General features: G+C 35.0%; 1 protein-coding gene across 2 annotated transcripts in view; it reads left to right on the top strand.

The window, feature by feature from the left end:
• MFSD14A (major facilitator superfamily domain containing 14A) overlaps window positions 1-24,418 on the top strand; it is a 40,268-nt gene that overhangs the window by 7,896 nt on the left and 7,954 nt on the right. For both annotated transcript variants that reach the window (XM_081308866.1, XM_081308865.1), the window contains exons 2-8: window positions 7,790-7,885; window positions 12,483-12,545; window positions 13,354-13,481; window positions 15,624-15,738; window positions 19,695-19,913; window positions 20,190-20,303; window positions 21,041-21,112. In XM_081308866.1, coding sequence (XP_081164992.1) covers window positions 7,790-7,885; window positions 12,483-12,545; window positions 13,354-13,481; window positions 15,624-15,738; window positions 19,695-19,913; window positions 20,190-20,303; window positions 21,041-21,112 — 807 coding nt within the window. The remainder of the gene's footprint in view (window positions 1-7,789; window positions 7,886-12,482; window positions 12,546-13,353; window positions 13,482-15,623; window positions 15,739-19,694; window positions 19,914-20,189; window positions 20,304-21,040; window positions 21,113-24,418) is intronic.

Genomic DNA, 24,418 nt, shown 5'->3' with positions numbered 1-24,418 from the left:
CTGTTTAGTAAGTAGAATTACAGTGCATTATAATGGTGGAATGAGTTCTGTTTTCTGGGCAATAATCTATATAACTCCCTGGTTCACTGGTAGGAATATAACAAGAAGTTATTAAAGTCAATATTTCCTCCATAATAACTGCTGGATTCATAAACATTGATTTGGGCAATCATAGGTTCAGAATTTGAGTTAGATGTGGATTTTTTTTCTCTTTTTAAAAATATTTTTATTAGTTATTGATGGACCTTTATTTATTTTAATTTATATGTGGTGCTGATTCTCGAACCCAGTGCCTCACACATGCTAGCCAAGCACTCTTCCACTGAGCCACAATCCCAGCCCCAAGATGTGGATTTAGATAAGATTAATACAGATGTTTCTCAATTTATAATGGGGTTGTACCCCAATAAACCCATTTTTCAACTTACAAAATTTTCAAAGCAGCACTATATACCATAGAGTATTAGTTGTTTCTCCTTTGTGATTATGTGGCTGAGAGCTGTGGCTTGCTGCCACTGCCCAGCATCACAAAAGAGTATCACACTGCATATCACTAGCACTAGAAAGTTTCTACTGAATGCATGTTGCTTTTGTACTATTGTAAAATAGAAAAATTGTGTGTTGGGAACTATTTGTAGGCCACCCTGCTCAGGGATAAGTAAGTGGCTTACTTAAGTCACCTAGCACCTCAGTAACTGTCATGATTAGAGCTATAGAATCAGTCCATTGGTGATAAACACCCATTATACATAAAACATGGTAGTTTGCCATTGGATACTAAAATGAATGAGACTTGATCCCTGTTTCTAAGAAAGTAATATTCTATGGCAGGGTATACAATAGTTAAGATTTGGTCTCTGGAGTTGCTGTGATTGACTCCATTCCATATCTTATTTTGCTCTGTTGGATTATAGAATGAAAGTAATAACCTATCTAACTTCAGAAGTTATTGGAAAGTGTAAGATTATAAATGTAAATCATTGTAAGTTTTAAGATACAAGGTCTTGCTATGTTGCCCAATCTGGCCTGAAACTCCAGTCAACTTTCTGTTATTGTAATAAATATCCAAGATAAATCACCTTAAAAATGGAAAGACTTATTTTGACACACAGTTATAGAAGTTTCAGTTCATGATCAATTGGCCCTCTGGCTTTGAATCTGTAGCAACACAGTACATCATGGTGGAGGCAGCCTGTTCACCTCATGGCTAGGTGCAGCAGAGTGCAGAAGGAAGGCACTGGGTTCCCAATATCTTTTCAAGGTCATGAAAGTTAAATCCCAATGATTTAACTTCCTTCTACTGAACCTCACCTCTTAAATGTTTTGCCACATCACAATGAGCTGGGAACAAAGCCTTCAATATGTGGGTCTTTGGGGGCCTTTAAGATCCAAATTATAATATTGTTTAGTCCACATTCAAATTTCCCCAGTTGTCCTGATAATATCTTCATAGCTATTCATTTTTTAAGTCCCAGATACAATAAAAAATTATACATTATATACAGTTGGTTTATTAAGTTTAATTTGGAGGAGTTCTCCTGCTTTGTGTGTTTGTGTGTATAGATCTTTCCTGCTACCCTGCTTTTCTGTGTATAATTCTAAGCCATTTGTCTTGTAGAAAGTTGCTCAAACAGAATTTACCGTTAGTACCTCCTAATGAGACAAAGAGCTAAATATAATTGTTAAGAAAACTATATAAGTAAAGTGACCTTCCTAGGGTGTTATATTCAGAGGTATATGATGCCAGTTAGTCCCAGTTGTTGTTTTTTCCAGTACCAGGGATCAAACACAGGCTTCGTACATGTTAAGCAAATATTATATCACTAAGCTAGACCTCAAACCCCTGACTTAAGAAAAAAAATTTTAAATTATTGTTTTTACTGATAATATAAAAATTAAAACATTGTAAGTTTTAGGGAATATTCATTGGATCTAGGAGTACTATACCCACTGAGTCACTAGTCCTTTTTATTTTATGCTTTTGAGTCAGTCTTACAGAGTTCCTCAGGTTGGCCTCAAACATGATCTATCTGACTGTGGTGCTACACCCAGCAAGGAATATTCTTTATTATTTTATTTTAATCTAGGCTGTATAATAAATCCATGTGATAGATGATACTATAGTGTATACAATAGAACATCAGGGTATAGAGAAGGGTTCGAATAGGGAATGTCATAAGTTTAGTGAATATACTACCTCTTTAACAGCGTCTAATAACTACTGAATACTATAGCGATAGGTAGAAGAAACTTAGGGAGTACAAATATCCTTAGGATAGAGTTATCTTCTGATTAAAGCCCTTGTAAATCTAAAATATCATAACTTGAAATGCATTTAATATACCTGACTTATTGCATGTCATAGTGTAGCAGCACAGTATACAGTAGAATATTGGCAGGACTTGCTTCAGGGATCATGATCTTGAAAAAGTTTAGGCCAAATAAAATTAAATAAGTATCTTACATAGCTATATATAACTGTAGAAGTTGCCCAGTGTGACAGGGTAAAAGAATAAATAAGTAGATTTAGAACAAACAATTAAATCCAGACAGAAACCTGCGAGATGTAACTGTGGTCTGTATGAATGTGAGATTCATGAAAATGTACGATTCAATGAAAAGTATGATTTGGGAATTGGGGGATTAGAAGGGGTAGTGTAGAGTTGAGGGTTCAAGGAGAATATTTCTGACTTCTGGTGGAACCATCTCTCATGCCCCCATAAGAGAAGTTATTAAGTTGAGTAACTTTTGGTATAACAATTATGCTTTCTGGTGGCATATCTGGCATTTGGGGTTGAAATATGTATTATTTTCACATTTGTATCCTTCCAGATTTTTCACGTCTTTTGCAGTTCTCTTGAACACATCTGCAAATGTCATCTGTTGATAAGATCTCTTTGTGATCTGAACTTTCTAGTCTTGATACTGCAAACTATTATCTAGTCAAATATTTTATTTTCCTTACTTCTTGTCTATCACCTGTCTGATATTCTACCCAATCCATGATACTTGCTTTCTTTCTGAAATTATCAAAAAATTTTGCTTCTGAATAGGTATTCCATTAAAACCACCAGTAAAACATCCTACCTAGAAACTATTTTTTAATTTTTTTTTTTAGTTGTAGATGGATACAATACCTTTATTTACTTATTTATATGTGGTACTGAGGATTGAACCCAGTGTTTTACACTTGCAAGGCAAGTGCTCTACCACTGAGCCACAATCCCAGCCCCCTGCCTAGAAACTTTTAAAATTCCAAATTAGTAAAAGATTTTTTATATTAGTTCATTTTATTAAAATAATATGTTGCTTTTGAGTTCATTTAAAATTTTTAAAAAGTCAATATAGTTATACAGGTTGAGCATCCCTTATCTGAAATGCTTGGGACCAAAAATGTTCAGATTTTGGAGTGTGTTGGATTTTGGCACGTTTGCATAGACTTCTCTGGTTGAGCATCCCTAATCTGAAAATCTACTCAAAAAGTTTTGCATTTTGGGTTTGGATTTTCAGATTAAGGATGCTTAATCTGTAATACAGCTCTCAAAATAACCAGAAATTTAGAACAAGTAAATATCCCTCCTTCCCCCACATATCCCTTCTTCCCCCATGCCAGTGTTCTAACCCTAATAGTAAATATCTCTCCTTCCCCCACATATCCCTTCTTCCCCCATGCCAGTGTTCTAACTCCACCACTAAGCTATGTCCCCTTTTCCACACCTTTTTTAAAATGAAAAATAATATATTTTTTCTTACCATTCTGGGAAATATAGAGAGAATGTTCAGGAGGGACGGATGCTATGTGCTGCTTTTTAATTTTTTCCATTTTCATTTTACATAGTTTGTTTTTTTCTTTATTTAGTAGTAGATGGACACAGTACGTTTATTTTATCTATTTATTTTTATGTGGTGCTGAAGATCGAACCCAGTGCCTTGAACATGCTAGGCAAGCGCTCTACCACTGAGCTACAACCCCAGCCCCACATAGTTTGTTTCTTACATAAACAAAACATTTTCCTCTTAAAGTACAAGCATATTTACTAGAAAAGGTTTAGAAAATTCCAAACAACTTAGTAAATAATATTATACCACTTAAATCATTATTTAAGTATCAATATAACACTATTGATGTTTTTGTCTTTTGTGGTCAAAATTACCCTATTTTATATCCTACTTTAATTTTTTTTAAGTTTAATATTATCATAAGTAAGTATTTTTACATGTCATTAAAAATTATCCATAAACAGTTTTGAGCTGTGTATTATTCTGTCTGATTTGCAGGCTGTGATTTGAGTACAAGCTTTGTAACAAAGGTTGAATATTTAACTTTTTGTTGTTATTACTGTAAGTGCTGCTGATGCCATGAACATCTTTGTAGTAGCTTTGTCTGAATGCTTGATGATTTACATGGCATAAAATGTCTCTAGATATTTTTTAAAAATATTAGTGTATTCCTTTGTATCTTTTATCACGTTTATTTAATGTTTGTTTAGTTTTTTTTAGTGAATGAATGCTTCATTAGTTAAGATATGAATCTTTTATAATTTCTTAGATATCTTCTTCATTTTGTTTACTACTTCTTTTATGGTGCTGGGGATCAAACCCAGGGTGCCTTATATGCTAAAGAAGTGCTCTACTGCTCCTGGCCCTTGTTCACTTTTTAAATTCATCTAATGTTATACGTGTTTTCCTCAAACCAGTAGGCCTAAAGTGGAATTAATCTTTTATGCTTTCTCCTTTCCTCATTGTCTAGCTGACTAAGAAACTGAAATCTCTTCATCTTTAATCTTCCCTTACTCTCTGCACATCAAGTCAATCTCTGAGTTCTATTGACTGTATCTTCGAAGTGGTTTTTATGTCAGTTCACTTTGCTTTATCCTACTCCCACTGTCTTATTCAGGTTACTGTTACTTTTTTATTTTTTTAGCTGTAGACGGACACAGTACCTTTATTTTTATATGGTGCTGAGGGTTGAACCCATTGCCTCACAGTTGCTAGGCACAAGCTCTACCACTGAGCTACAACCCCAGTCCCAAGTTACTATTAATTCTTAAACTTGGGTTTCTACAATAATCTGGCTTCTGGTTGTCCTGACTCCCTCTCAACCTATTTGCCATGTTGCATTGGAAGTTAGTATTCTGTAATTTTATGCTACTCTTTGGCTTAAAATATTATAGTTTTCCTTCAACATTCAGGAAAATGCCTTAATGTGACTTATAAGGTCTTTTTTTTAATCACATTTCCAGCTTCAACTCTGTTCGCCTCTCAACCTTGACTTTGGTACCACTTTTCTTCTTATGTCACATACTGAAATAAGTTGTGGTGTTTCATGTCTTCTGCCTTTGCATATCCTGTTCCCTTTCCCTCAGATACTCGTCCATCATTTTGCCTACCTTTCCTCAGTGTGCACCGGACAATACTGATTCTTTCCCATTGGATTTTTGAGGTATCAGATCACACCTACCTCCTGAAAGCCTTCTCTGATATTCCTTGCAACTGATATGTGGTCTTCAGGTGAGAACCACTTTTAACACATTATTTCCTTCCTCCCTCCTTTGGCTGGGTTTCACAAAATTGCCCAGGCTGACCTCAAATTTGCAATCTTCCTGCCTCAACCTCTGGGGTAGTTGGGATTACTGGTTCACACCACTTCACTGGTTCTAACAGTTTTTTTCTGCTATCCTTTTGCTCTGCATTTATTTGTATAAAGTTTTACATATTTTGTATGTGAGTGATGCTGGGGATTGAATCCAGGACCTCAAACATACTAAGCATATGCACTACCAACTGAGTACAGCACTAATATTTTTGTACTTTTTTTTTTTTTTTGGTGGTGGTGGTGGTGGTGGTAGGGTTTGAACCCAAGGCCTTGTGCATGCAAAGCAAGCACTCTGCCAACTAAGGTGTATCCCTAGTGGCCCCCTAATATTTTTATCAGCATTTCCCAAAGTCTTTTTCCAAGGAATTCAGGTGTCTATGTGGTATTATCTGTAAATGTATAAGCTTCCTTGGTTGAGTTTGGGAAACAGTCCTTACTGTGTTTGTGGAATTTATAATATAAATTGATATACGTTAAAGACCTTGAGAATTTTACCAGGCTTTCTACTAGTTGCTGAGTGTATGTGGTGGTGAACAAAACAGGTTTGAAGCTAATCAAATTCTACGGACATTTTTTACCTGATGTTACTATACTTGCTCTATTTGGTACTGATTTTCACTCCTTCCTGCTCCTTAGTCATCTGTGACATTGTATTCTCTTGATTCTCCTGTTATTTCTTTCATTGTTCCTTTCCTAAAAATCTTCTTCATGGGTTCCTTTTCTTCTGCTATACTACTTAAATGTTGGTGCTCCTTGGGGTTCTGTTTTAGCCCACTGTTCATTTCATAATTTATATCTTTTCCACTTGGGTGATTTCAGACATCACATTTGCTGTTTACTAATTTTTTTTAATTGAGGCTCAGGACAATAGAAAGGTTTCAAGTAAAGGGGCCAATCTCTTAAATAGAACCTAAGGTAAATTTGAGGCTTCTTGGGGAGAAAAGTGCTGGGATATTGCCAGCTTCTTCTACTAGATAACCACCCTAAAAACTTGGAAGTCATTCTTAATTCTCCCTCTCACTATTAAAGTTCTGCCAATTTCATATTTTGGATACTTAAACCCATTCTCTCCCCTCCAGCATCCATACTGCTCCACTGTCTTGGGTCTTTATCATTTCTTGTTTGAGCTGATTCAGATAGCCTTCTTTTGCACGCAGTTAGCTCTTTGATTTCATCCTTTAAGAAATCAGCAGAATGTTGCATTGGAAAATGCAGATCTGATTCGTTCTCTTGCTTGAAACTGTTCAGAGGCTTCCTATATGTGAGATGAGAAACTCTTTAAACAAGTTTGAGGCTACTTCTCCTCCCTCCCTCTTTACTCCAGGACTAGATGTTTATTCCCCAGGAGCTTTAAATTGTCGTTGTCCTTGTCTACTTCATTATCATTTTTTCCATTGTTATTATGTACCTCACCCTTTTTTTTTTTTTTTTGGTCATACTTCTCCTTGCTTACTAACCTGTGCATGTCTCTTTATTGTATTTACACGTAAGAGATGATGATGATAAGACTTATTCCTATGTAGGCTATGATCTTTAAGATCAGGATTTGTGTCTTGTTTTTGTAATCCTAGAACCTCTGGTACATAGCAGGTATTCTGGAATATTTACTGAATGAATGAGACCTTGTACAAATTCATGCCCAGCTGCGGTCCTTCAATCACTAAACCCTCCACTCCAACTCCTCAATTGCAGGTTCTACCAAGGTGTTTTCAGGTACCTTAATTCTGTATGTTTGGAGACTCATCTATTATTTTAAATTATAATGATGCATTATGACAGTGTTAAAAGCGATGCATCATCATTTCAACATGTAGAGAAACCCAAACATGTACTGGGGATTTACCTCAGTGGTAAAACGCTTGCCTCAAATACATGAGGTGTGGGTTTGATTCTCAGTACCACCAAAAAAACAAAACGAAACAAAAAAGAAAATTGGAGGAGAACCCAAACACTATTAATATTCCCACATAATGCTAATGAATATTTTAAAGCTATGACATTATAATGTTTATTTATTTGCATGTAAATCCTGAACTCAAATTTTAAGTTTACTGAAAAGGCCAAATATATCCCTGTTGCTAAGCAATGCATAACTGTATGTTCTTGGTAAATATTTACTGATTCTTGTCATCATTGTTGGTGATTCTAGTATACCCTTTTAACTTAAATTTTTTTTTTTTTTTTTTTTTGTAGCCTCAAGGAATAGGTTCTCCTAGTGTTTATCATGCGGTTATCGTCATCTTTTTGGAGTTTTTTGCCTGGGGACTACTGACGGCACCAACCTTGGTGGTAAGTAATTTTCGTTTATTTACCACTGATTCTAAAATCTCTTTTTCTGTAGTTTTGGAGGAAAAGATGACCTTTTTCCTTTCCATGGTTAACTCAAACCAGTATTGTCAATTCTGAGGAGTACTCACCTGTGTTTACTGCTTTAGTTGTGTTTTTCAACCTTTATCTTCCTTTCCATACTTTGAGGGGCTGGTGGTAGAAATGTGTGAATTTAGACATGTCATTTGGACATACTCAAGCAGGGGCTCAGTCACCACTCTGTTTGGATTAAGCAAAGGGTTTCTTATGCTGAGTTTAGGAAAGATGATATCTGTGACCTGCATTAGTTGGTATGAGAGATTCATTCATAAAATTGCATTTTCCAAATTTCAGAGTTTAGTTTGGTTTTGTCTTTTACTTTTTCCCTTTCATTTTGTACTAAGGATCTAGAAAGACTAAACCTGATTTTTTACCTATACTTCCCTAGGTTTGGAAAGACCCTATCAGACCATTCAGATGAGAACTAGTTGTTTTCTATCAGGATAGATAGGGGAGTGGAATGAAGGAAGGCATTATCTATGTTAGAAATCTGTAATATCTTGAAAGGAGTAGTTTAAATGTACAGCTTACCAAATCCTAGAAGAACAGAATTCCAAAGCAGTATACTTGCTTGTATGTACATGAGCTTGATCATTATTTGCCACAGTCTTGGCTGGGCACAGAATCACGAGCCACCAAATCACGAGCTTTGTAGATTCAAACAGCAATTCTTTATTCCCGAACTCACACCGGCCTCCACACACGCTCTCGGGCAATCCCAATTCTGTTGCCACCCAATTCACCTACTCCACGAGGCTCTCTTCCCAAAAAATCCTCTCTGAATCTCAGGAGAGCTCAATGGGAGCTCAGGCAGCAGGAACGCCCTAATCCTGGCAGCAATAATCTTCAACCTCCAACTTCCCTAAAATCCCTATTCTTAAACTGGGAACGCCCTAAACCCAAGGACCTGGATACTATACTTCCTCAAACTGCAGGATACACCCTAATCCTGGATCCACCCTCGTCCTTAAGTAGGATCATCTTTCTCAAACACACATGCAAGGTCACAGCAAATTTCCAAGGCAAGTCCATTTAAACATGGGGTACGCTGGCAAGGAAATATCGATGCGTCATTCCTACTTGGTAATGGCCCTCAGCAATTATTAAACAAAAAACTTTTATAAAAAGGTTGTTTATAGAAAAATTGATTAAGTAGATTGAACTAGTTTAGGAATAATTGCAATTCGTATTTCATTTGTACATAAAATAATAGGGTTTTTTTTTTTTTTTTTTTTTGCACTGGGGTTGGAATCCAGGTGTGCATAACGATTGAGCCACACCCCCAGCCTTTTTTTTTTTTTGTATTTTATTTAGAGACAGGTTGTAATCCTCACAACCACCTTGATTTACAGAAAAAACTTGATTGCTACTGTGATACTAAACTATAGTGTTGGTATTTGAACATAGGCTTGCTTGATTCTGGTGCTCAGTCTTTTGGGGAATGCTGGTAGTAAGTGATTCATACCCATGATTTAGGTAATTGAGGTTATTGGGCAGTCCAACTACTAGCTAGTAAGTTAAGAGGGATTAAAATTTGGTTAAGCTTTTAGCAAGCTGTCACAAAAGCTTTTTGTGATGTTTCCATATTTGTTATCAGAATTTGAAGTGTATATAGCTACTTAAATTTTGCTTCTGATTTAATTAGGTATGTCAACTTTTTGTGTAACTTTAGTAATAGTTGTTTTTTTCTAGTTGGACCAAGGAGACTTATTTAAAAACAAGTTATTTAAGCATAAAGGCTTGTTTATTCATTTACATAGGGAAACTAACTTTGTGCTTAGTATATTCTTAATTTTATTTTTGTTAACTAAAATAGTATGGATAGTATCTTTAAGATTTCTTTTTCTTTTTTTCTTTTTTTGATTGGCATTGTGGGCTATTGAACCCAAGGGCTTTGCACATGCTAGGCAAGCACTCTCCAACTGAGGTACACCCCCATCCCCTCAGAATGTATTTTCTACTACTTCAGTGACTTATACCTAGAGGTGAATGACAGATTTTGAGGGAGATTAAACCTGTCTTATTGAAACCTAGGCATTTGTATTTTTTTAAGAACAATATATTAACTCAATGTGAGCTTTTGAAAAATTTTTGCTTACTTTGAGTCTTTTTTTGCTTATAAATTTTGGGGTGTTTGTTGCCAGTATTTATTATTTTGTACTCCTTTTTTCTGCCCGCATGTTGAAGTATAGAGGAAGGTGGGTTTTGGAATAGAAGAAGGAACCAGGTGACGGTGGTACATTTCTGATAATATTTATTTATTTGTTTATTGTGATACTGGGGATTTAAACCAGGGGTGCTCTACCATTGCTACAACCCAGGGCTTATTTTTATTTTGAGACAGGGTCTCCCTGAGTTCCTAAGGCTGGCCTCAATTCTGCGACCCTCCTGCCTTAGCTCACCTAAGTTGTTGGGATTATAGATGTGTACCACTGTGCCCAACCAGTAGTTTGTTTACTTTTAAATATTTCATTTCTGTTTTATGTGTTTTGAAAGTGATTATAAAGGATACCAGTTAGAGAGTCACAATTCTTAACTTTCATTTAAAAAGGGAAAATGAAGATATAATTGAGTTTATTGTTATTTTAAGTCAATATCTTTCTCTTCCTATATGTAGCTTTCAAAAATTACATTATAGTTTGTTTCAGCAATTCATTTTCATTATTAATTAATTCAATTGATAATAAATTTTAGACTTGTTAATTTTAATAAATGTTTAGTTTTAGATTTATTATAACCTTAATTTCTTATTTTTAAAAAATGTGATGAAATTTTTTTCCACTTCATGTGGTTGAGATTACATCTTTGAGATATAAGTTCATACAGAATATCCATGACCACATGTATTCTATGTGGTCAGCCTGCCTAGGAGAAGAGATGAAGCCTCCACCATCAAGGGAATTTAAGTTAACTACAAAAAAGAATTCTGTACTGACAGATATTTTTAAGGTCTGAAGTTTAACACTTTTGAGAGGTTATGAATATATGGTTAGTTTATAGTGGATGTTAAGTGATCAATGATTAAATAACACTGACTTGATAAAGAGAATTGGTGACAGTAGGTGTAAGAAATATAATGCTATGAATGGTTTTACTCCTTTGACAGATAAATGATTCTAGAAATACTAGGCCAATGTTTGGTGGTTCAAACTGCTGAGATACACAGTACATATTATTAAACCCTCATATCCATCACCATCTCTTCTACCTAATTGATTTCTCATCCTTTGCTTCAGAGATAGTACCTAGGCATTTAATATGTTAAAGACTACTTTCAAAATCTTTAAAGATCTTAAAGATTTTAAAGACATTAAAACTTCTTGAAATGTATGTATTTTTTTCCTATTCAACTCTAAAGACCTCATGACAAATCAAAAATCTTACATTTCATACTTCTTTTTTTTTCCTGTTAAAATTTTGTTCAAAATTATATGGCCTTAAAGGAGAAATTGCTTTAGAGTGGGAAATTGTATACAGAGGAACAGTTTGGAAGGTTTAGGGGCTGCCTTTATTTTATTTTTACCAACAAGTAGTAAATTTTTGTTAAGTTTGTACCTATTGGCAGAAGAGTAACTGAAGAAAACGAAGCAATCCTAATCCTTGTAAAGGTTCTTGCAAGATGTAAAAAGGTACACTCAGCATAGAGTTTCTTCCTAAAAGGAAGACTTGCCCACCTTTCTTCTTAACCCTCACTTTGCCATTCTCTCTTTTTTCTTTTTCTTTTTTTACTCCGAGAACATTGCTTTAATAGTAGAAGCATTGTCTTTTAAGTCAAGCAAGAACTCAATTGTCATATCTGTAAAGTGTTAATGCAATCTAATTCACAATGTTGATAGGATTAAATAAAAGTGTATAAAGTCCCAACATATAGGCTATAAAATCATTAGCTGCCATTTTTTAACTTTTATTTTTCCAGTTTCCTTTCCCTCCAATTATCTTTTCAGCCAATGAATTCTCAATGGTTTACCCATTGCTCACTAATGAAATTGATGCGTTGTGGTTTGAGAATACATCTTGGAAAGTATAGAATATCTTGTTATACATTTGAATAGATTGAGATTTTGTTTTCTTGCTTTAATTTTTCTTAATTTGTGGCAATTAAAAATTCTCTATTTTCCCAGTTTTCTACACTAGATAATATATACCCATCTGAAAGAGACTACAAGTCAGTTTTATGTGGGAATCAGGATAGTACATACTGTTCAAGTCTGACCCCTCCTGGGTTCAGTTTCAGCTTTCACACTTACTGACTATGATTTTGAACAAGACATTAAACTTCCATGTATCTGTTTTTGATAGATAGGGTTGTTATGAGAAATCAAATGAGATAATATAGAGAGAGCTCTCAATTTAATGTCCTATAATACAGTGAATGCCATATAAATATTTGGTGGCATTAGTATCTACAAAATTTATATGAAATTAGATTGTATTATGAAGGGATATTTGAAAATGTAAGGTAGAAATATTATGGATTAAAAGGTAGCATGTGATTTTTATTTTGGTTTTTATTCTTCAGGTGTTACATGAAACCTTCCCTAAACATACATTTCTAATGAATGGCCTAATTCAAGGAGTAAAGGTAAGATCAATCATATATCTATATATAGATATCTGTATGTAAGCACAAACATACATATTTATGTACATATAATTCTGTCAGTTCTTTGTTAATTGTGTGAACAAACTGCAATTTTTATAACTAGAATATAATTTGGAGCATTATTTAATGCTTTTAGACCAACTGGATTTTAAATATGATTTGACTCAAATATAGCCTCCTGTGCATTATAAATTATACTGTATGTTTTGTTAGCATTTATGTTCCAAAGGGCTCAGTGCTTTTATAAACTAAAAAAAATAATATAGATTGGAGAGGAAAAAAACCATGCCAGAAACTTCACAAATATAAAATTATATTGGTATGATAAAGTATTGGTTATTATGCAGATTCTTTACTCTAGATTCAGTTTGACCAACAGATTTTATAAATAGATTATTAGCCTACCAATATAAAACCAGGTAATTAGCATGTGATATTCTTTCCAGAATTGGTAATGTAAGTTATTCTGATTGAGAATTCATTAGAGCATTTATATTTAATAGTCAGAGCCCTGCAGATGATTCTAGCATATCTGAGGAAATTTTTAAATTATATATAGAGAAGAAATAAGTTAATTTTTATCTAAATTTTAGCAATTTGTTCATTTAGAAACAAGATTGTTTAAAATCCATTTGTGGTAATAAAATTTATATTGGGCTCATGGATATACAGGATAATTTTTTTTTTTTAATTTAAGGAAACAAAGTTGTTCAAAATTCTTCTATGGTAGTAAAATTATTTTTGTTCATGGATAGGTAGCATAAATTTTCTTTAAAATTTTTTTTAGGGTTTGTTGTCATTCCTCAGTGCCCCACTTATTGGTGCTCTTTCTGATGTTTGGGGCCGAAAATCCTTCTTGCTGCTAACAGTATTTTTCACATGTGCCCCAATTCCTTTAATGAAGATCAGCCCATGGTACGTGCATATTCATATTATTGCAACTAAATATCATTTTCTGTTATTGCTTTCTTAATGTTTTTTTCTTGCCAACTTATGTAGATTTTAATTGTTTTTCTTTAAATATCATTATTCTTTGACACATATAAGAAGGGTTGTGGCTTAGTGGTAAACTGCTTGCCTAGCATGCGTGAGACACTGGGTTCGATCCCAGGAATCACATAGAAATAAACAAGATACAGATATTGTGTCCATCTACAACTAGAAAAATATTTTTTAAAAAAGAAAAAGCCCCCTCAAAATATAGTATCTAAGTAATAGTTCATAAATAAAGGTTTTAGAAGTCAATACTACTATTGGAAATAGGTACTAGTATCTATTTTGGAAATAGATACTACACTATTGGCAAACTTGCTTTTGGATGTCGCAATCCAAACTTCAAAACAGTATTTTAGGGACTGGATAGAGTTGTTAACACTTTATTTTCTTAAGTAGAATATTAAAAACATATTACAAAATTTCTTATTATTGGTACTCATTAGGAATAAGTTTTACTATATATCAGTAAAGTCCAATATGATAGTTGTTTAATATGAAGGAAGGTTATTTTTCTCTCAATGTAAAAAAGACTTTGGAGAGATGCTATTGTAATTCTAGTGAACCATCCTTTTTCTGTCTTGCTGCTCTGCCATCCTCAGCTATCACCTCACTGTACAAAATAACTACTCATGAACCAGCTATCAGATCACACTTCAGGCAGCACAAGGGAAGGTATGGCTAAGAAAAGCACATCACTCTCTTTTAAGGAAACTTTATTTAGAGTATTTCCATCCAACCTCTGCTTACATTTCTGTGGTCAGGTATTAGGTATATGATGCTGTTATAAGATGCTGGACTCATAGCAACCCTGATTAAAATTAGGATTTTTTTCATTAAAAGGAAATGAGGGAAAACTCACAAAAAAGAAAATGAATGTCCCAAAGTAATAGAGTAATAGTAGTAGTTGTAGATTTATTCTCTGATGTTCTTACTACACTGAATTTTAATATTGGTTATTTAATTATAGTTAATTAATGAATGGGGTATATTTTCATTGTGTGTCTAGAAGGTCCTAGGGGATAAACAGAGCAGGATTTTTTCTCATAGGTTAGCTAGAACTCTAAAATCCAAGCCCTTGATAAAAGCTCATCATGCAAATTAAATCTTACTGAGGCAATCTAGGGAATAAGCATTTGGTTTGGAAAGCAGTGTGTTAGAAAAATTTTAGTAGTTATAATGTCCTGGTGGAATGATGTCTTGAAAGTTTATTATGGTTACACAGGATTTTTAAAAACTACCTCATTACAATAGAAGTTTCCTATTTCTGGCTAGATATTTTGTAATCATCCATAGTAAAATATAGTTTGTTTTTCAAGATACTGTTTGTTTCCATTATTAGGAGTGCTAGGCAAGTGTTCTACCACTGAATGGCATCTCCCCCCCCCCCCTTTTTTTTTTTTTTTTGAGAATGGGTCTCATTAAATTGCTCAGACTGACTTAAACTGACTTGGATTTCCTATCCTTCTGCCTCCTTTTAGGTGGGATTACATGCATGGGCCACCAAGTCCGATTCTTTGAATCATGCTTTATAGTTAACTGTTCTGAAACCTGAACACTGCTGTTCAAGTTTCCTCTGTGAAGACTGACTTTGTTATTCTTAACATTTGAAAAGCCATAGATAACTTTTGAAAGACATCTAGTTTCTCTAAATGGCTCAAAGTAAATGTGGAGTAGGTTTTTGTTTTAGTGAATTTTTGTGTGTGTGTGTAGTACTATGGTGAAAAACAATAATGAATGAAATATAGTAATAATAGTGAATGAACTTTAGTTTGTTGCTATAGAAGCAACAAACAAAGGCATAATTCAACAATTGGGTTAAAGATTTACCTGAATATGTTCTCATTTTAAGTGCTGAATTCCTGCATAGTAACAATGTTACTATTAAGGAGCCATTTCTAGCCCTTTGTTTTCATAATATCTGTTTTCATAATATCTGTGTTAATTCTAATTCCTGAACTGCTCTAGAAAGCTGTTGACTAAAATTAGCTAATAGAAATGAAGGAAAGTTCAAGTGATGGTAATTGTTCCAACCATTTCTTGTCAATTATCTTTCATCCTTAGGTGGTACTTTGCTGTTATCTCTGTTTCTGGAGTTTTTGCAGTGACTTTCTCTGTGGTATTTGCATACGTGGCAGATATAACCCAGGAACATGAAAGAAGTATGGCTTATGGATTGGTATGTGTTTTTATCTTATACTTTGCATCTGCTAAAAAATACCTTGTTAAACTATCTCTTATTATAAGGAATGTAAATCTTTTCATTAAAATATTTTATTTTTTGCAAAAATACATTTCAGAAAAGTTACCCATTAGACTACATTTTAAATTGTTTTCAGTACAAAACCATGTAAGTTTTCAAATTTAACATTCAGGAGATATTTATAGGTCTCATATCAGAATTGCAATTACGGTGTTTCTGCCTTGTGGAATCTTTTTTATAATTTTTATTGGTGCATTGTAATTATACATAATGGATTTGTTGTTCTATATTTGTACATACACATGCTGTGATAATATAACTTGGTCAATGTCTTTCCCCAGTATTTCTCCTTTCCCTCCCCTTCTCCTGCCTGCTGGTCCCTTTCTACTACTATACTGGTTTTCCTTTGATTTTCATGAGAATCCCCCACACACAAATGTTTCCTTTAGCTTTCACATATGAGTGAAAACTTATTTCAGTTAACATAATACTCTCAACTTCCATTCATTTTTCTGCATGAGACAATTTATTCTTCTTTATGCCTGAATAAAAATTTTTTGTGGAGTTCTTTTTAACAGAATCCTAAAAATAAGGAAATATTTAACGTCATGGGTTAAAAAAAAATTACTCACGGGCTGGGGATGTGGTTGCGTGGTAGATGCTTTCGTGGAATGCATAAGGCCCTGGGTTCTTCCCCAGCATCACAAAAAGATAAAAATAAACTAAAGGGAACAAGTTAAATTTAAAAAAAAAAAATTACTGGGGGCTGGGGATGTGGCTCAAGCGGTAGCGCGCTCGCCTAGCGTGCGTGCGGCCCGGGTTCGATCCCCAGCACCACATACAAACGAAGATGTTGTGTCCGCCGAGAACTAAGAAAAAATAAATAAATTTTAAAAAAAAATTACTTATCCTTTTTGCACAATGGCAGTACAGTCTGGTTCCATCAAATCTAGGAATAGAATAGCTCCCACATGCATAATAATGCAGGTCATTATTTAGGTATGCAGAAGTAGGATAGTAATGAGTTTCAACAAATATGTGACAAACATTTTGATAAATAAGGACCAAATATTGTATCATACTGAATCTTAGTTTTGTAAGAGTTTGTGATCTCTGATTCAAAGGTCCCAAAAATAATGAATTATGGAATTAAGATATTTTTTTGGCGGGGGGGGGTGGGGTGGAAATACCTGTAGGGAGAAGCTTATAAAAAGAACTAATGTTTTCAGTTGTAGACTTAGAACATCAAATGATATGAAATTGATTGGTAGAATTTACCCCCACCTTTTCAATTTAATTTAATTTTTTGCAATGGGGTCTTGCTATATTGTCCAGGCTAGCCTCTGGAACTCCTGGGCTCAAACAGTGCTCCCACCTCGGTCTCCTGAGTAACTGCAATTATAGGTGTGTGCCATTACACTTGGCTGGATTTTTTAAACCAACTATATTGAGATATAGTTTATATATCAAGAATTCATTTATTTTATGTGTATTTTTCAGTTAATTTTAATAAATTTATAGTTTTGAGGAGTTAGATTTTTTATTTTAATTTGTTATATATGACAACAAAATGCATTACAATTCATATTAAACATATAGAGCACGATTTTTCATATCTCTGGTTGTACATAGAGTCACATCCTTCATGTCTTCATACATGTACTAAGGGTAATGATGATTATCGCATTCCACCATCTTTCCTACCCCTATGCCCCTTCCCTTCCCTTCCCTCCCCTTTTCCCCTTTGCCCTATCTAGAGTTCATTTAATTCCCCCCACCCTACCCCTTCCACCCCGCCCCCAGCATATTTTGGATTAGCATCTTTAAATCAGAGAAATCATTCGGCAGACTGCTTTCTGTCTTTGTGAGGTTTTGGGGGGACTGCCTAATTTCTCCAGCTCCATCCACTTACCTGCAAATGCCATGATTTTATTCTCTTTCATTGCTCAGTAATATTCCATTGTGTATATATGCCACATTTTTTTTATCCATTCATCTACTGAAGGCATCTAGGTTGGTTCCACAGTTTAGCTATTGTGAATTGTGCTGCTATAAACATTGATGTGGCTGAGTCCCTGTAGTTTGCTGTTTTTAAGTCATTTGGATATAGACCGAGGAGTGGGATAGCTGGGTCAAATGGTGGTTCCATTCCCAGTTTTCCAAGGATTCTCCATAGTGTTTTCCAGATTGGTTGCACCAATTTGGAGTCCTACCAGCAATTATGAGTGTGCCTTTTAATTAACACTTTTCAACCCAGAGGCTTTATCTATTAAAAGCATATTCCAGCAAACAGCCACTTAAATCTAGAAATAATGTGGATGTAGACAGAGGAGGAAGTGATCTTTGCACCCTGTTTCTGTCTGACCAGAAAGAGAGTGCCTCAAGGTAGAGATAGTTGAGTAGAGGAGAAATGACAAGAAAGCCTGTGATTGGACCTGTGCTTACTACTTTGTACATGTGGTCTCTGGGTGCCCTCAGAATGCTGTCGCTCACAATGCAAGCCATTGTCTATTCCCCCACACAAGTACAGAACTCTGCTTAGACTCAGCAATGCTCTTTAAGACCACAACAAGGTACTCATAACTAAATACCACCACAGTCTGGTTTCTAGAACATTCTGACAGCCAAAAGAATATCCTCAGTCCTATTTATTGTCCTTCCTCTGACCATAGGCAATTAACAAACTGCTTTATGTCTTTGTGGTTTACCTGTTCTTTTTGTACTGGGGATTTGAATCCAGGCCCTCAAGCATGCTGGGCAAGAGCTCCTCCACTTATCTACATCCCTAGCCCTTTTTAATTTTATTTTGAGACAGCATCTCACTTAAGTTTCCCAGGCTAGCCTCAAACTTGTGATCCTCCTGCCTTAGCCTTCTGAGTAACTAGGATTATAGGCATGTGCCATAATTCCTGGCTTAGATATTTAAAATTATTAGAATTTTATGTATTTGTTCAATTAATTGACCTTCAAAAATTGAAATGCTTGTCTTGAGTAGTTATTAATAAACAGTTACAAAAAAGCACTTTTGTGAAGTTTAAATCCTTGGTCCAAAAGTCACAAATGGTACAGAAACAGAATAAAGTTTAATGTTAATTCTACTTATCCTGAATAACATGGTTTTTATTAGGTGTTATTATCTACTTTCACATTTACTGCTGATTTGAAGGCCTTTATCCAGTAGGGTGTTAACAGGTTTTCTCTACCTATGCTCTTCCTACTTTAATATTTATCTTTATCAGATATGTCTATACTTCCTCAGGGCTTTAGAGTTCTCAGAGCCTGGTGTAATTTTATTCTTCCTAATCCTGTCACCCCCCAAAAATGACCAGCTTCAGTTTTTTACCAAGGCTTAATGTTTTGTTTTGAGACAACATCTTGCTATGTTGCCCAGGCTAACCTTGAATTCTTTTTCTGTTGTTTTTTTTTAAATGTGTTTTACCTTTGACCTTGCCAGTAGGATTTCTTTATACAAAGGGCTCAAAAATTAAAAGTTTGAAGCCACTTTCCTGAGAGCCTGTTATGTTTTTTCTGGGGAGGGTACTGGGGATTGAACTCCGGGCACTCAACCACTGAGCCACATCCCTAACCTTATTTTGTATTCTGTTTAGAGACAGAGTCTCACTGAATTGCTTAACTCCTCGCTTTTGCTGAGGCTGGCTTTGAACTCATAATCCTCCTGCCTCAGCCTCCGGAGCTGGAGCTGCTGGGATTTCAGGCATGCACCACCATGCCTAGCCGATTGTGTATTTTTTATAGAAGAACTATAATCCTTTTATCTTCCTGCAAAATAGAGAACAAATGGTGCAGATAGGAGGAGAAGGGGAAAGTGTAAAAGCAGCTCTGACATAAAGCAGAATTAAGGGGATGATATGTGGTAAAGTAAAGGAGTCAGGTAATCCTGACTAATCTCTTCTCTGTCCTCATGGTTTCAGGTTTCAGCAACATTTGCTGCAAGTTTAGTCACCAGCCCTGCAATTGGAGCTTACCTTGGACGAGTGTATGGAGACAGCTTAGTGGTGGTTCTGGCTACAGCAATAGCTTTGCTAGATATTTGTTTTATCCTTGTTGCTGTACCAGAGTCATTGCCTGAGAAGATGCGGCCAGCATCATGGGGAGCACCCATTTCCTGGGAACAGGCCGACCCTTTTGCAGTAAGTTTATATTTCTTCCTTCTCTTTGGCAGAAAAGTGGATGCACAATTCAATACATGTTAATATATGGCTGTGGATGTTTTTTTGTGGAAAACATCTTGGAGGGTATGAGGTTTTTTTTTTTTGAAATATTTTTTAGAATAGTAAATTTTATCATCCTTTCTTCAAGTCTTTTCAGTGTGTGTTCAGTGCCAAAAGGAATCTCTTCATATTCTTAAAAATCATCTTGTTTTTGATGTAAAAATCTTACTTTAGTCTTTCTTTTTCTTGTTCTAGTCCTTAAAAAAAGTGGGCCAAGATTCCATCGTGCTGCTAATCTGCATTACGGTGTTTCTCTCCTACCTACCAGAAGCAGGCCAATATTCCAGCTTTTTTTTATACCTCAGACAGGTATTTAAGTGAACTTTTTAAGTGAACTTTTCTTTCATTGTATAATGCCATAAGAAAAATGTTTAATCTTGAAAGTGCTAAAATCAGCTGAGAAATTTAAAATGAATACCAATTTTATAAATCAGTTAACTAGACTTAACCTTGTTTTGTGTGTCTGATGTTCCTTATGCATTTCTAAAGAGAGCACTTTGTATAGTGAGATTCGGGGCTTAGGCAACAAGATTGTGTTCCCTTGTCAAGATAGGTAGTCTGAGTTTGTTTGCTATTTTTAGAAATATGGGATGCTTTAACCATTCACTTCCTCCAGTTTCTTTTTCATGTAGAGCATATGAAAGGAGAGCAGCTAGCCACAATGAGAGCACAGACAAGTTTTTCTTCATTAAATACCAGTCTTGCTAGACAGAAATCAAAGCTGTACAGAGCATAAAACACTGTAATATTCATTTATAAGATATTCTAAACTTAATAGTCTATAATTTATTATATCCAAATTAAGGGACCTTTACCATGTATAAATAAGTATTTTTAGTATGTTAAGACTTGTTGGATCTCTTCTGAAGAATTATGTGCTTATAAATGAATTAAATTTTGAATTAAATATGAGTTATATGTGAATTAAATTGTTTTGTTTATAATTTTTTGGCCCATTTAATGTTAATGTATAAATAACTGTGTTAGTGTGATATTTTTTATTCTTTTTTTATTCATCAATTTTACTTGTTCTGGAAACCTTCTAGATAATGAAATTTTCACCAGAAAGTGTTGCAGCATTTATAGCAGTCCTTGGGATTCTTTCCATTATTGCACAGGTGAGTTTCTTTTTTGTTAGAGTGATATCATAGAGGGTTACCCTGGCTGGCTATCCAGATGAAGCCTTAGAGTGATGGCATCTTGATGGAGTCACCAAAGTTAGGAGTACAAGGTTTTGTAGGTTTAGGAATTCAGTTGTTGGTGTAGTTAGTTTTGATCACATTTTTGAAACTGAGATATGTTAATATGTGATTTAAAAACTGGGTTTTTAAAATATGTATTAGGGAATATAACTGTTGCCCTGTTAGTCAAGAAATAATTTTATTTCTGTTAGTCCTTGTTCTATTATTGATTGCCTCATTCAACAAATGTTTATAAATACCTACCATGTATCAAGCTGTAAAGAATGTAGCAATAAAGTTATGCTGTTATAGAATTTACATTCTAGTAGGGTAAGACAGAAAATAAGTATGTCCATGGAAGCACATTAAGTATAATGAGAATAACAGAGAATAGGGGGAAGGAACATACAAAGTGAGACTGGGGGAAAGATGTTATTTTATCACCGGTGATCTAGGGGAAGGTTGGGAAGTCTGGGAAGTCCTTGCCAATGCAAGCAGACATTGGACCAGAATCAGAAGGATGAGGAATGAGCCGTAGGAATATCTGGAGGAAAACTAAGTAGTGGGAACAGAAATAAAAACTTGAGGGGAGACTGTTTTTACATGTGTAAGTAAGAGAGCAAGGAGACCAGTGTGGCTTTAGTGGCATGAACACAGGAAAGAGCACTAGGAAATAAAGTCTAAGAGCTGATGAGGAATCAGTTCCTGTGGAGCCTTGTAGGCTGTGGTAAGACTGAAAACCTTCTAATGTTTTGAGCAGAGGAGTGACATGAAAGTACATAACTCGGAAGCCCAGTTGATAAATGATGTTTTTTTGATGAACAAGATATTCATCAACACGGGAATTTGGATTTTCTTAGAAGATATTTTATTCCTGGCCTCCAAACTATCTCTGCTCTACAATAAAATACTATTCCTCTCTGGTGACCATAATTCCCTCACATAGTTTTTCTTCATTCTATGAAAAATATCCACCCCTTTCATGCCATTGGCTTTGCTTTTTCCAGACTCTGTATTATCACTTACCCTAATGTAATACTTTTTCCCTTCAGAGATTCAGTCTACTAGCTTGCAACTTCTTTGTTTTATTCTATTTTTTAAAAAATGGCAGATAGGATCCTTAATTGGTCTCTTGGAAGGTTCACCTTGTTAGGATTGCTTTCACAGATCTCATCATTGATGAATTTTTGGTGGGTTCAGTGATAACCTTAAAATATAAAAATCCTACAATATATGTATGTCCCTAATGCCTCCACACACAAACATGACATTGAAGAATAATATTAATACTATATCTAACTTTTTTGTTTTATCCGAAAACCTCTTGATAGGAAAAAGATTGCATTTAAATATTCATGTTGGTGTCGAAAAAGTGCTCTTCAACTTTGGAGGAAAATATATAGTAGCTTATATATAAAAACAGCTTTAAACATTCACACTTACATTTTTGAAGCATCGAAAGAGTTTTTGAAGCATAGAAGGTAGAGTTTGTTGAGTTATAAAAAATTAACCTTGTAATCCTGGGATAAATCCACCCTGTTCATGATTATCTTTTTCATATATTGCTGAAATTAGATTTGCTAATATTTTGTTTAAGATTTAGATCAAGACTGGTATGGTGGTGCATGCCTATAATTGGGAAGTTGAAGTGGAAAGATCACAGTTTCAAGGCCAGCATGGACAACGAAGTAGAATGATATCTCAAAAAATAAAAAGGGCTGGGGATGTAGTTCAGTCCCCTGGGTTCAATCCCACATTGCAGAAAAAGGAAGGAAAAAAAAAAAAAAAAGGACAGGCTAATATTTACTATAATGATAATTAAGAGATTGACAGCTGTAAGGTCTTAAGTTGCATTTTATACTTAACTGATTATGGTGGCGGCTATGGCACCTAATAAATTAAGCCAGTAGCACTGTAGGCTCAAAGATGAATTGAATCAGATATTTTACAGGAAATTTGTCCACTGTTCAGCAGATGACACCTGGCATCCGGGATACAAGATGAAAATAGCCTCTGGGAGCTCAGAATCTGGGGGCAGACATGTAAATAAATAAAGGAGAAGAGTGTGGTTGGTTTTTTATTATGTAGATCACTGCAACAGCAGAGAGTCCTGAAGACAGTGAGGTTAGAAAAGAACCAGCAATGCTTCATCCAGCATACAGGCAACCACAGGAATAAGGTCTTTAAATGCCAATTTAGCTTTTGTTGCTTACATGAAAACACAGTTTAGGGGATGAAAAATCACATTAAAAGCAGAATCACATTAGCAATCTTCAGAAACAGGTAAATAAGATATGCACTACACTCTGCATGTGACTATGATAATAACATTTTTATGTCATGTGGTTTACTATATTACATACAACCCCAAAGGTAGAAGCATGGTCTTATATTCCCATTTACACAAAGGTATAGTATTGACTTGTTCACTACTGAACTCTCAAATTAGTGTTTTTTTCCCTCCTTTCCACCAGCATGGAGCTGCCTGTAGATCCCCCTCTAAGCTTCTTGTTTGTTTAGTTTATTTCTTACCTGTGTGCGTTTGTTTCTCCTATACTTTTCTGCCTTCCTTTCTTTGTGTTCCCACACTAATTTGGGCATATCTCTATCATTGCACAGACAATAATATAGTATAGCTTTTACTTGTGTATTTCTGATCATTTTTGCCTTAGTAATTTGTAAGCTCTAATAGAGGTCTGTGTAGATTATGAGGTTAGTGTTGTGTATTTCTGTCACCCAAGTATCCTGCACTGCCTTCAACCTAGCAGGGGCTAAATTGAAGGTCATTGGTTTTTTGCAGTGTTTCAAAAACTTTAAAAATTACTAGTAAGCATTTTTTAAATGCTAGATGTTATAGGTGAAATTATATGTACCTCCTTCCCCAAAATTATTCCATCTGCTAACTGGACAGATCCACCTTCCCACAGGAGTCAAGTAATTGCTGTCGCCATTGGGGCCTTTTCTCTCTGGTTTGCCATAGGCCCTATCACTTCTGTGGCACTAGGCATGTGAGTTCCTAACTCATATGCACTAAATAAATGTTTCTCTGTTCGTTCCTATCTAGTTCTCTGTTTGTGGTGACTCCTGAATTTATAGCTGCAGACCAATTGTCAATCTCCTATTTGACAAATCTGCTGGGAATCTCAACTTTAACACAGCCAAAGGTGAAATCTGGATTTCTTCCCAGCACCAGTGTTCCTCAAGCTCCTTCAGTGACACCATCACCTCCTGGTTTTTTTGTGT

The sequence above is a fragment of the Spermophilus citellus genome (assembly GCF_964194105.1).
Source record: "Spermophilus citellus genome assembly, chromosome: 9".
Lineage (NCBI taxonomy): Eukaryota > Metazoa > Chordata > Mammalia > Rodentia > Sciuridae > Spermophilus > Spermophilus citellus.
This window is presented reverse-complemented; position numbering and strand designations above follow the sequence as displayed.